This window comes from Larus michahellis, chromosome 8, assembly GCF_964199755.1.
Source record: "Larus michahellis chromosome 8, bLarMic1.1, whole genome shotgun sequence".
In the NCBI taxonomy this organism is placed as follows: domain Eukaryota; kingdom Metazoa; phylum Chordata; class Aves; order Charadriiformes; family Laridae; genus Larus; species Larus michahellis.
Window position 1 is genome coordinate 16,073,541 of NC_133903.1, and position 14,213 is coordinate 16,087,753.

General features: G+C 42.3%; 1 protein-coding gene across 1 annotated transcript; it reads left to right on the top strand.

The window, feature by feature from the left end:
* Positions 1-300: 300 nt before the first annotated feature.
* Positions 301-13,918, top strand: IL20RB (interleukin 20 receptor subunit beta). The gene is made up of 7 exons (XM_074597839.1): positions 301-358; positions 5,270-5,396; positions 6,120-6,310; positions 9,139-9,263; positions 12,598-12,748; positions 13,069-13,214; positions 13,817-13,918. Exons 1-7 carry the CDS (start codon positions 301-303, stop codon positions 13,916-13,918), a joined length of 900 nt encoding a protein of 299 aa, XP_074453940.1.
* Positions 13,919-14,213: the final 295 nt, after the last annotated feature.

Here is a 14,213-nt window from a genome sequence, read left to right on the forward strand (position 1 = left end):
AATACAAATAATTGCTAACTAAGTGAAACAGAATTATGCCATCTAGCTGAGCAGTTGCACAGACCTGTAAAGAAATGCTGGCATCAAAGTGCCCAGGCACTCCCTGTAACTACACCCTTAAAAACAATGTATGTACGTCTTTGGCGCTGGCGCAGAGAAGCAGTGTTTACAATATTCCCCTGGAGTCTTCACTTCGCTGGCATCATGGCTGGCTCAGACAGGGCGCTCTGTCGACAAAGGGAAATTTCTGGGCTGTGCAACAGGGTATGAATGCAGGAAAAGGCGACAAGCGTGAGCAAAATGTCACTAAAGCTCATCTTCTTCTTCCTCGGCAGTCTGATTGCACCAAATCTCACAGGTAAATGGCTAAAATATCTTCAGTTGACTTAAGTCAGAATATGAAGGGGTTGTGAGAAACAAAAAGGCTTTTGTCCTTTTGTTAGAAATGCCTCTACAAAACTTAAGCCAAATAGTATGATGTCTGGTGATCTTGAATTTTAATTCTTTGTCTATAATTAATACTAGAATAAGCAAAGGAAGAAGACAATTCATAAATTCTATGTTCTGCAAGTCAATTCTGAAATCTAAAGGGGAGTTTCAGTTTGAAGGAAGTTAACTTACTAATACTGTATTTGTCTCTGCTCTTTTGCTGTTCTGTCAGAAGCTGAACCTTCAAGTCCTCTTTTAATGCTGATCTCTTTGAGCCCAGGGGCTGTCCTGCCTGTGGAGTGGGGAGTGGGTGCGGGGTCAGAGAGGAAGGGTATAAAGTCTTAATTAATAGCTCAAAAATGTTCACTGAGGGTCTCCTTTACCCTGGGAGGAGGTTGTGAAATTTGTAACGTGCTTCTTCAAGTAAATGCCAGGCTCCAAGCACATCTCCTAGAAGGAGTTTGGCCTCAGATCTCCTAATGACACTTCAGTGGTTTTGCAATGGTCAGTCTTCCAGAAAGCAAACATGGCTTGCCAGCATGCTCCAGTTTTGCTCAGTTCTGTATTTCTAAATGTGCTATCTTAGCTCCTGAATTCAGGTTGTGTCTTGCTCCACTTTGTTCTCTGCCTCAGAAAAAATAATTCTGTAACTTCCTTGGCCAGCAAAACACTTTCAATCATTATTTATAGTTCTTAGTTGCTAGATACGGAAACCACTGGCTCAGTGTCGAGTTGCATGTTCTCTGAAAGTTTATTCTGTGGAATAGGGAAGATCATGACAAATGCTTTTTAAAAGGTGGCAAAGCTGGGCAACTATTCTTTAAAGAAATTTGGGGTTATTTTTACTGTATTTTTGCTTAAGGCCTGACTAGTTGTGACGTTTCTGCACAGGAGCCATGTTACCTGTGTGTACTGACTGTCAGCCTTGCTCAGCTGCATACTTGTCCAATTTTGTCTTCTACACTGTGACAGACAGTAGGAGAGAAAAGTGGGGTAACTTACACTGGGTCTCCCATTCTCTTGGCCATGGCCTGAATATGAAAATTTGTGTCCTAGTCACCTTTTCGAGCAAAGAACATTTTTTGATAGAATGTTTATGTCCAAATGTGCCCCTGTGGCTGCACAGAGCACACACCAGGTTAGAAGACAGTGTGTTGCTGTCGAGCCTGGGAGTCCAGGCTTCGTATCCTGGGTGCTGGGGAGAAAAACAGGCAAGGGTGTATGTACTGGAGCCCTGCCTTTCGCAGTGAGTTTGTGCAATTGGTAAATGAGGGAGGGGATGTTCCCAGAGCCTTCAGGTTAGAGTTATAGCTAAAGAGATTGTTTAGCGTAATTTGTTATTGTTGTCTAAAATGCTATGTTTCTAGGAGTTTAAGATGCATGGCTTTCATTTTCACCATTTAGCTTACAAAGAAATTCCTTCAGCTTTTTAGGGTGTTACAGACATTACTCATTTTTTATGATTCTATGAATATTTAGGGTTCAGAATTACCTTGTCAGATTGTCCTTCACTGGAATTTCTTCAAATGCAGACAGGCAGACCATGCTCAAAGATACAAGAAGCTGGTGACATTGTTGTCCTCCAGATTAGAAAAAGGAGATTAAATGGTACAATGCTTGGAAGTTAAAAGGCAATGCTTATCAGCACAGCAATAAGGAAGGATTTCTCAGCCTGTATATAAAATTTTAAGGGGCATGCCAGAAAAAGCATAGATGAGGTAAAGCACTTCTGAACACTATGCAACATTGATTTTGGAGTTACTGTTTCTTCTTGTGTTTGTTGAGCCCCTGAAAGGAGAGGCTATTATGAATGAGGAGGTAATTTTATTAATGTTTTTGCAGTGTTCACTTACATTTAACAGTAAGTAGTGGTGATGGTAGTGATGAACTAACAGCAGGTAATGATGTTCTGTACCATTGTGTTCTATATTCACTGAGAAAGAAGGGTATAAAAATCTATCCCAGAGCAATGGAATTTTATCAGGGTTTATTTAAGTCATTTTAAACTGAAAAGTAAGATGGACAAATGTACTAGACTTGATTACAAAAATGTTGGTTTGGGTTTTTTTTAACTGTAGATTCTTTAAGTTATGAAAGGATCTCAAGTTTTAGCTTTACACCGTTTTAATTTGGTCCTGTGGTCTTTCCACTGTGTTTGCAGGATGGCATGGTTGTGCAGTTATAAGCATCTCTGTACATACAATCAAGTGACACATACCAAAGCTGAATCATAAGTTTCATTCATGATTACTTAATTATTTAACCTTACAAGCAGAAAATCTTATAATTTTTACATGTAACAACTACACACACACACACATATATATGTATACTTATACCCACACAGATATCTGTTTCTATATTCTATGATTATGAAAGGTAAATAATATCTTTCTCTAGGGATGCAGTTCTCTTCATCTGAAGGCAGATGTCCAAACTAGTATGATCTATATGTTCGTAACACTATGCCCCAACACCGCTGTCTTACCTGCAGTACTGGAGACGTAGTTTTTTGACACTAAATTGCAGACACTCCATGGCACTGAATGAATAGCTGCTGTGTGCTATAGCTTTGCCACAGAAGGTATGTGGCCCTGTAAAAATCAGCAAATGTGCTCTGTAGGTAACACACAAGTATTAGGTTTTTATGTATCTTATTTTTCTTAGAGAAGAATTCTTATGAGTAGCAGAATTTGTGCCCATCCTAAATGCATTAATACCAAACAGAAACCTAAATCAGTGAACATTTTTAATAGAGACACATACACTGTCATTAGGTCCAGAGTTTTTCCTAATGAAAGGAAAAAGGAAACCTTAGTGTCTGGGTACAAACTTTTGCGGTTCAGCTGAAGAGAGGTGACAGGTCTCACTGTGCCAATAGAAGAGTCACTGGTTTTGCCAGCAAACCGGCAAACCAGTGTACTAAGTGAAGCATAGCCAGGAAATGAAGATTGGTCTCAACCACATACAAAATAATATTTTAGCTATTAAAAGGTAGATAGTCCAATTCAGAACTACCGCCTTCTTTTAAAATTGTTTTCTAGACAGTTTAATAAGATAGGGTTCAGTACTGTTGAATACAAAAAAATATATATCCAAAAAGTCCGAAAGTCAAGGACTTAAAAAATTAGGAAATACTCCAATGCAGTTCACCCCTGTTTAGACCCGGAACATCATTGTGTGTATGAGTCCTGTGGAAAAACGAGTGTCTGATCATGTGACTGAAGTCTCTTGTGTAATTCACACACTTAGGTAAGCCAACTCCCCAGATTTACATGGGAACCAAGAGTACAAAGAAAAGTAGTAGCACACAGTCTAAATGTTGAGAAGCAAGGAGAACACAAGAGACCAAATAGGTGGTTGAGCTGCACAATGAAGGTCAATAAAGACTTCTTTTTCTTTAACAGACAAAAAGTGCCTTGACAGTAGAATGAACACCTAACTGGCCAGAAGCGATAGAATTGCTGATATGGCAGACAGTGACTCTTCCACTATCTAAATGGCAAGGAAGAAAGCTCCTCATCCCACAGATACCTGACTTTTAGTTTAAAGAATGGATGAGCATTGTGTCAACAGAACCATATAACTTATGCCAAAGAATTATAACAGAGTTGGCATCAAGGTTCTCCACATTGTTAGTGATTTCATAAAGATCGGAATACTTTAGGAATAGGAATAGGATAGGAATACTTAAAATAGGGAATATTTTAAGGGCAGAAATATGGCTGATGTTGTTCTAATGCTTTAAAAGAATACTTGTCATGAAAACAAACGTGCTCATGGACTTGTCAACCTGGTTTTGATCCTGTGTAAAACAACTGACATTAGCTGGTTAACTTTGTAAATGCAGCTTAAAAGAAGACACCAGCTAAAGACTAATGGAAGATAGACCTTGTTAAGTGAAACCAGTGTAATTAAACAAAATTATTAGGAAATAATCTTTAGGTAACATAGATATATTGTGATAGAACAGTTACTTTGTTTCTGGGAGAGTGCTGAAAAGACCACTGCTATACTGGGTTGGTTGAAAGCGCTCCATCCATTCCACCCTTCCAGTGGTTCCTTGGGAACCGTTCCCTGCTGTGCAGAGAGAATATAATTTTCTTGGGACTGGGAAGTAGCAGAACAGAGATAAGTCCGTTCCCACAGTGTAGTGCAGGGTGTGTCCATGGGGAATCCTGCCTTCTATGCTCTGGTTCAAACACTGCTAAGGATTTTACATTAAGATGTCATAAGATAAAATTAACTACACTGTAGGTACCATCCCATACTTATGCTTTGACGATCTGAGAGTAATGTAATAATTTCATTTATAGTCCATTGAATAAGTTTATTCTATTAAAAGGTACTTTGATTACAGCCTACAAGCACTTACCTTATTAGAATCCTGCAACGTGAAAAAACTGTACCAGAGCTAGGATCTTCTACAGTGTCCAGTCCAGTCAAGCCTGGAACGACATAGCACCATTTCAAACCATGGCATCCATTGGAACAGTCTATAGAGTTCACTTGACTTCATTAAAATGGAATTGGATGGCTTTATAAAATCTTGACCTTTTCTCAATGTTTTACTGATACAATGAAGAACTCTGAAATAATGAAAAGACATCCTTTGCCTCTCTGTAAGCACCAGCCTAACTGCCCTGTCATTTGCTCTTTGGTTGTCGTTTCTTCTTCTCTGTAAAATGCCTTCAAACACTGAAGTGACAGTAGTGAAATGAAGCATGTGTATTTCTGATGCAAAACACAGTTTTGCATTATTCTTCTAAGCTTTTTTCCTAGTACATTCATATACCTTTTTTCTTTCTTTCTTTTTTTTGTCTTTTGCTGGGAATTTTAGGTGAAGATGCTTTGTTGCCAGCACCTCAGAATATCTCTATTCTTTCTACCAACATGAAACACTTCTTAACTTGGAGTCCTGTGATCGTCCGGGGAGAAACTGTGAGATACTCTGTTGAGTTTCAGGGGTAACTTCTGGGTTTTTTCTTCTTCTTTGCTCTTTGAACACTGTTTACTTAGACTTAAAATCCTGCACTGTTTGGATGTCTGGAGCACTATTCAGCTCACAGGTGTAAGAGAAGTTTGATTCTCCAGCGCTGTTGAGCACAAGTCGTAGAAAAGAAATCCTTTCGCTCTGATGCTGAGACTGCTTACAGGTTAATAGATACCTGAGTAATCCAAGGTGTGCATTAAGCCCACATATGAAAGCAGCTTCTATCCAAAGAATTAAAAAGTTAGGAAGACTACCTGTTGCTAGTTTATTTAGAAGAGGAAAGAGAAAACATTTGAGATTTATTCAGTGTTAATCTTTTAAACATTTAACACACATTACAGGAGGTTTCTGATACATCTTGAGCTATGACTTCTATCACAGTATGGCTTTGGAATTCTGGTTTACCAGGGATGATCAAGTCAAGTGAGTGGGCAGGATTTGATGCATCAACACTGCGTTGGCTATCCACACCTCCTACAGTATCATGCTGCATTTGGCTCATGAACAAGCTTGGTCTGGGAGCTTTTCTCTAGATAAGATCTAAAATACACCCATGCTGGTTTCATATACTCCTGGTATTTCAGCCCCAGTGTATCCCAGTAGTGGTTTTACCAGGAAAGAACTAGCAAGCAGTCTTAGCCCATGTCACAGATATATCTCCTATCAGACTGTTGCCTGTCTGCTTTCTTTTCCTCAGGGAGTATGAACGAGAGTACGCCAATGAGAGCTGGATTCCCATCTGTGAATGTTCACTCATCACAGCCACCGTGTGTAACATCACAGAGGATATCTCAGCCACTGTGGCCTATAACCTGCGTGTAAGGGCAGATGTTGGTGCTAGAAGATCAGAGTGGGGCACGCTGAAAGGTTTCTTCAACCGCATCACAAGTGAGTCCTGCTATTTGCCTTAAGCTGTATTGGTCATGTTAATTTCTCAGAGTTCGGTGTTGAGGGATTGCTCAAGGACATGTTTGTGTACTACGCACATCACACAAAGCCCATAAATGCACAGAGCATGTCCTACTTCTCAGCTCCTCTCATGCTGGGTTGGGATGTTTCAGTCTTAGACAGCCATGCTGTGTTCTTGGACATCAGCTCCTCCTGAAGCAGGGCTGAATTTACAGGGCTTGAATTTCAAGGGCTTCACAGATAAGTAAGAAGACTCCAGGCATTTCTTTTGGCAAGTTGGGTTGGCTTTTTCTTGCCGCTGATTTCAAAGACTTCTGATCAGTATCAGGGTTGTTGCCAGTACTCCATCTAATCCATGTCATCTAGTCACGTCTGAGGGTCCAGAACCCGATCCTATTGAAGCACTTACCCTAGAAAACAGCCATGTCACCCTCTATCCTCGAAATCCCACTCCCTTCCAGACATGATTCCCTCCTCCCATGTTGTCAGATATATGAAGTAACCTCAGAAGAGGAAAGAAAAATGGAAACAGTAGCATTGCTGCAGTCCTAGCAATGCAGGGTATTTTATCCATATCCTTCCAACTCCTGCAAAGCTTGAGACCAAGCTCAACCCAAGGATCTGCTGTGGCCTAAAATTAGCATACTATTTCCAGTGGTTTTCTGGAATCATTACCTGTTCTCTGCCATGTAGTCAACTGCTTCCAGCAAAAAAAACCAACTGTGGTGGTAAACCTCTGTTGAGGTCACTATTAGAGTGCAGCTCTCAGTTGGGGATGGGCAGCAGTCATCAGTTTTAGCCAGGGAAGAAATTGCCTGTCTGAGACCAGAGTTGTCTTGATCTTTATCTGTCATTGCAAGTTATCTACTACTTCAGGAGTGAGCAGTCTTCACTCACACAGAGCACTTAGTCAAGGCAGCACCATCAGAAGTGCCACCTAAGTTGGTGAGTATGTCTCTTGGTGTAGAAGTGTTTTCTAGACAGTGCTTTAGATGAAAAATCCTTCCCTTTTCCAGCAGTTATGGTGGCACAGAATGGAGCCACAGACCACACTGTCAGGCAGAGATTGGGGAAGGATATTCCTTAACTTGACCCTATTCATGAGGAAAAGCATCAACTTTCTCATGGTACAGTGAAGTATTTGACAACTTGCTCCTGTGTCTTAGAGACCTCAATAGAATCCTCTGTCTAAGCTGTGAAAATTCAGGGGATACAGCTTGCAATGGGCTGCAATGTGAATATGCATATATGGACAAATGTTTAAAGGAGAAAGAAAAGTCACTGTAAGTTCTTGTCCTTATCCATTTTTACTGCTCACTTTCCCTTGTCCCTGCTTTCGCATCTCTTAGGAAACCTGTCATTGAGTCTGAGAGGAAATAAGGAATTCAAAGTACAGCCCACAGGTTCCGTATGTGGTTCATAGACAGTCAGGGCATCAGAACAGTCCACAGTACTTCTAGATGAAATAGCTCCAGTGTCAAAGTCTTAGGTGTAGATACACATAAAGCATAATAACACATGGAAAACACTTTTAAAAGATCCTCCTAAAACTAACTATTCAGTCAGTCTTACTTCTTCATTTGTCAAAATTCAAATTCTTCGTATCCAGTGTGCCAGCACAGAGATAAATATAAATGCTCCTGTTTGTTTAGTAATTGCTTCTTGCAATGTCCATTTGTTAATACATTAGTCCAATATTTATTTTTAACCTCCAAATCATGTTAACACTTTTTTTTTTATTTTGAGACACTGTGTTAAGGAGATTCTCAGCTTTTAATTTAGAAGTATAAAGTAGTTTTCCAGGCCTCCCATTCGTGGCACATTCATCATGAATATACTCAGATCTTATATTTTCCTGTTGCTCAGTATTAATGGCAATTCACTGGATGTAAGAGCAAATTCTAGTAACAACAACTCTTCTGTATGTGCCTATACATTGCTCTCATTCCTTTCTTGAAAGCAAGGAGGTTGAAACCAGTTTCAGCTACGAGAGTGGTAAAGAAAGGCACAGATAAGTAGTGAAGTAGAATACGATCTCCGTACTGCCTTGATTCCCAATTCACAAATGTAGAGTGTGTAGTTTCAGCCATGCTTGATTGATTCTGATTGTTTCACTAATACCCCTCATAGCAGAATCCCAGACTGAACCAAGCTTTGAATATCAAAGTAAGCATGAAGAAAATCGCCTAGACTTACTTGCATACGTTTACAAAAACTTAAGTCACAGCAGGTCATCAGTGTGAGTCTATCTAAAACCACATAGATACTAAAAGAAAATCAGGATTTATGTGAACTGCCAGAGTTATCCTGAGGCTCATATTGCTTTTCCTTCACCTTTGAGTAACTGCCAAAATTCCCATGAAGAAGCTATGGTTTCACAGCTCCTATTCTGTATGTTAGTGTTAAGCTAACGCCCAGGAGCAGAACTGGTGTGATCTAGTGTCTCAACTTCTGGTTGCCCAGCTGGTTCTGCTGCTGCTGATCACATGGGACCCTCAGGCCAGACACTTCCTCCACTGGAGAAAATTCAAAACCTTTCAAGTTCTGTGCAACTCAGCTATTACCAAACTCCTGTTTGCAATGCCAGTCACGGTCCTCCTCCTGCTCAAAGTCTGCTACTGTATCTAGACATACTGAGAGGTAGAGCAGAGAGAAGTTTCTGCCCCACTGAAGCAACCAGCTATTATTCCAGATTAATGTTACTGTGCTCATGATGGCAGCTTCCCTTCCTCTCCTAGCTGGAAAAAGGAAGACAGTTTTTAAGGGTTGCCTCTAACGTGACAATGGTGCTCTCTCTGTGTTGGCAGCCTCCCTGACCCCACCTCTGATGAAGGTCATAGCAGATGGGTGTCATTTACTAGTGGAGCTGGAAGACATGGGGCCTGCGTTTCAGTTCTTTGTTCTCTATTGGAAGAAGGGCCAGGAGAGTAGGGTGAGTTTTACCCTCGGCTTTTGGGCAATAACAGAGAGCCCACACACTTAGAGTGAAAGCTTACAAACATTGCCCAGGACCTGTTTCCCAATCCAAGCTCCTGCTGTGAGGCTGGAAGACCTGCCTGGAATCAATGTGTGCCACAGTCCTCTGCACATACTCATAGTCTGCTCTAATGCCTGTGGAGAAGTTTGTCTGTTCTTTCCACATTTCTTTCTCTGGGAAGAGGAATCCCCACAGGGACCTTAACTATTGAAAGAAAACAGAAGTCAGGAACTGACGGTGTTTATGATGACTTTCTTCTCTGAACATCATTTGGTTTACTCAGACCAAGATTAAGGTGTCACACTGAGGTGCTGACAGTTTTTTCACAGTTTTTTGTAAAACAGCTTGACTTTGACAGCGAGCTGTAACTTGCTTAGCTGAGGGCATTGCTTACACCTGGGTAATACTGAAGCAGTGATAATTTATGTTCCATTCAAGTCCTTCTTTTTTCAGTAGACATCTTTTTTCTTTTTTTTTCTCCTGCATACTTGGTGGCTACGTGGCACCTAAGAAAATAAAAGTGTGAAAGCGGTCAGATCATGGGACCATCAACCCAAGTATCTCCTCTCTGGCAATGGAGATGACCAAGAAAGATAATAAGAGGAGAGCCTGCATGTAATTACACTTAGATGATTATTTTCTGAGATTTCAGAGACACAGCTCCAGGAAATTCCTGAGCCAGAAATGGTATCATTAATAGCCTTTGATGAACTTTTTTTTCCCCATTAATTTATCTGTTCTTGTTTTCAAGCTATGTAAACTTTTAGCATGTACAGCTTCCTGTAGTCAGGAGTTCTGCAGCTTAACTGTTGTGCAGTCTGAATCTTGGTTTAGGGAAGAGAAAGAGAACAGTTATTCCCTATTCACTTTCCCCACCACTCTAATAGTTTTATATTGTGCATCTTTTTCCAGGCCAAGGACTCACAGACTAATTAGTAGTTCCCTGTGGAACCCCTTGCAGCTATTTTTGCCTTTACCAAGCTGGGCAGGGAGTAAACCTGCACAGTTCAAGGTCCAGGAGCACTATGGGTTAGCACAATAGAACAAAACAGGTCTGCACGCTCTTATTTTCCCAGAAATTGCTAATATGGGTGACTACCACAGAGCTGACTTTTCCACAAAACCTGAACCCCGAGTTCCTGTTTCTGATGGTTGACTTGAAGTCCAGTCACTGACTGTAAAAATGAAGGGGAATAATTCTCATGAGCTTCATTTTGCATTTATCTGTGTTGAATTTCACTTGTCATTTTATTACAAGATCCTCCTGCAGTTCTTCACAGTTGTCCGTCGTCTTTATTATTCTGAAGTGTTTTTTTAGTACCATGAGGATGCATCAGTTTTCATTTTTCTTACTGATCACATGTAGTAATATGGTGGTGAGCACAGATCTGCATCAGTCTCCACCATGACTTCCTTTCACTCTGAGAAAGGATTAGCAATTTAACCGTACAAAAGTCTGTCTTCTATCAGCAGGAGCAGGGCTGCACTCTATAAGCAGGCAAGCCAGGAGCCAAGGGTGATCCCAGTGCAAGCAGCGCCCCCCCCGTGAGGCACAGACCCAGATGGTCTGACCACAGTGGGCAGAACCAGGTACTGGTGACTGGGTCCATCACCAGCCCCAGACACGGCAAGCAATAAACCAGGCCCAGGGTCTGTCCAGAGATCCTGGCCAGGAGCAAAAAGGAGACAGGGCTGGAGGACGAGGCTGCAATGTGCTTAACAAAGGTCTATCCTGGAGACAGGTCTGGAGACAGGCACATCTCTAGCATAGCTCAGACTGGACTGAAGGCCATGGACAGGAGGGTGAAGATGGGGCAGGGGGGCAGGCAGGGCTGGTCAGCAACATTACAGCCTGATCAGTGCACTCAGAGCTCTGATGCCTTTTTATCCCATGGTTGTTAGCTTAATGGGTTTTTGAAATAGATTTTTACTACCTTTTGGAAATCCAAGTAAACAAGTAGTTCAAATAAACAGGAAGATGGGGAGGGACTCTTTATCAGGGAGTGTAATGATAGGGTGAGGGGTAACGGTTTCAAACTGAAAGACGGGAGATTTAGATTAGATATTAGGAAGAAATTTTTTACTGTGACGGTGGTGAGGCACTGGAACAAGTTGCCCAGGGAAGTTGGGGAGATGATCAGGGAATATGGAACAAGATGATCTTTAAGGTCCCTTCCAACCCAAATCATTCTATGATTCTAAGATCAACCTTGTCCACGAGCTTTCTGACACCTTAGAAAGAACCATATAGGTTTGTATTTGATTGCTTTTTATGAATAAAATGTTAACTCTTCTTCAGTATATGTTATTAATCACCTAAACATTAATTCCAAACTTCAGAATAGTTTCTACCAACTGGACTGTCACAAGCTTCAGGTTTGCAGGTCAGTACATGTCCAGTTCTCTGCTGGGACTCTTAATTTTTATTTTAATAATTGTCACATTTGATGTGACTGATTCAATATTCTTGCAAGAGATTACACACCCTGGGTAGTCATTGACCTGATTTTGTCCTTGAAATCTTTTTGAACTAATGGCCCTCAAGATCACATTTCAGTGGAGAAGGATCTTTTGATGGAGAGAAGGACTCGCCCTGCCAGGAGAGCCCTATGGCCCTGTTGGATGTGTCTGTATGTCTGTGATGCTGGAGGCTAATCAGGCCTTCTGTGAATGCAGGCTTTGCATCTGCAACACAGCAAGAATTAGGAGCAACTAGCTAATTGTTACTTGTCCTCTCATGACTGGGGAGATTGGGAATAGCAACTTTTTTTTGCTAGCAGTTAATGGAGTCCTATTTATTGCAAGAAAGTAATGTACTGGTGTTCATATGCTGTTTAAGAGTTGCTGAAGCGTATTACAATTGCACACACCAAATTCACACGCTCCTTACTAATCTAGTCCACCCCCCCTCTGTGCTCCAGTCATGGCACAGCTCTCACACCCCTATCTCAGCATGGTTCTGGCACTCCTGTCATATCATGCTAGCACCAGCATGGTTTTGGTATCCCAGCAAAAAAGTCAGATCATTCTGCCTCTTTGGCTCACAGCTCCCTCTTTCCATCCCCTCCTAACCTTCTAGATGCGTGTGGTCTCATTCTGCACTCCACTATGCTTCCTTGTTTGCTGCTTTTCTCCTTCTCTCCTTTTATTCACATAGTCCTCTTGGACATCTCCTGCTGCTCTTTCCTTTTCTCCCAGCAAAGTCTGAGCTAGGATCATATTAGGACTCCTGTTCTCAATTAGGTCCTTACCCTTTGTTCTGATGCTCTCTCTCCTGGGCCTGTGGCAGATGCAGCAGAAGGTGGTGAAAGAGGTCAACTCCGTGGTTTACCTGGACACCATGGAGGCGGGACCTGATTATTGTGTAAAAGCTCAGACATACGTCGAGGCAATCAACAGAAGCAGCAGCTTCAGCCAGACACAGTGCGTGAGGGCACAAGGTAACAGCCAGCCTGCCTTCTTATTCCCCCAGTGTAGTCATGCCCAAGAAGGATACCCCAGCATCTAGCTCTTCCTTTTGTTTCCAGGCAGTATCTCCTGTCTTGTTTGCAAATGTGCTGCCCATTTGTTCCTTGGGGGAGGTAAAAAAGGAAGACTTAGAAGCACGGCCCCATTGCACTGGTATCCTTTCCTGGAGTGTGCTGACAAAGGATCTCACCAGGGTGGGTGGGAAGAGCAGCCGCAGAGGGTGCAGGCTGACTGCATTGTGGTTTGTCCTCACAGTCTCTCTGAGAAATTTTACTGCTTCTGTTATTTCTAGGTGGCACATCCATGTGGCTGGTTACTGCCCTCATCTCCTCTGCTGGCGTCGCTGTGGCTGCTTTGACCGTGCCTTTCCTTACCTGGAAAACAAGTAAAATCTTTCAGTATTCCTGCTGCCCCATTGCTGTCCTGCCAGCCACACTGGTAACTCTTTTTTACCGTGCTTTCTTGGTTTTTAGGGTGCTGGGTATTCATGGCAGCATGGGGCAGGCAGAAAAATCACACACATGCATATGGAACCTTGTTCATTCCAGTGTGATGAGCTGAGCTGCAGGGGTCAAGCAGCCCATATGAGATGGCTGCATGGCTGTCACTGCCTTCCGCTTCGAGCCCTGACCAGGGACAACGCTCCTGGGGCTTGTGGAGAAGCAGCTTGGGAGGCATGGACTAACCCTGCCTGACCAGCTGCTCCCTGAACAAAACAGCTATGTCATTGGCAGCACTGCTCCATGTCCCTTGGTGCTAGCTGAGCTTCTCAACTCCTTGGTGAGGAGAAACCAATCATCTAAAGCAGCCTCTTTTCTCGCTCACTCGGGAGGAATACGTTTAAGTCAGTAGCTTAAATGTGCTGTCAAGTTCAAGGGAGAAAGCAGGCAGCAGCTTTTGTGGCTGTGGGTTCCTGAGCACTGGGTCTCTGGGCAGTTGTGGCAGGAAAGATGAGAGGAAGGGTTTGTGGGGAAAAGTAGAAGACAGACAGGCAACCTCATCAGTCTGGGGGTGTTTGAGTGAATGCATTTGTTTTACAGAAAGTATCAGAGGCCCCCGCACAGCTGATACTGTGTGGCAGTGAAGAAGCTGAACAATGCGATCTGATGGTGCGTGTGATGCCCTCAGAAGAAGTTCTGTGACTGTGGATTCAAGAAACACTTTAGAGCACCCTAGATAGAAAAAAACAGCCTGTGGAAACAGATCTTCTAAGCAGAGCCACTTTCCTCAGACTGCTGATAAGTAACATTGTTTTGTATGTGTCTAAAAGCTGCCGCAAACCAAAGGTGTTGTATATGATGAGCATGTGGCCTGCTCCGGTCCTCTTTGTAGCACCTTCAGCCATCTGCATAAAAAGCAGAGGTGAGAACCGCCAGTTTCTATACTATCCCTTCATATCCATACCCATGACCAGATACGAGTTAACTCATGCTCCCT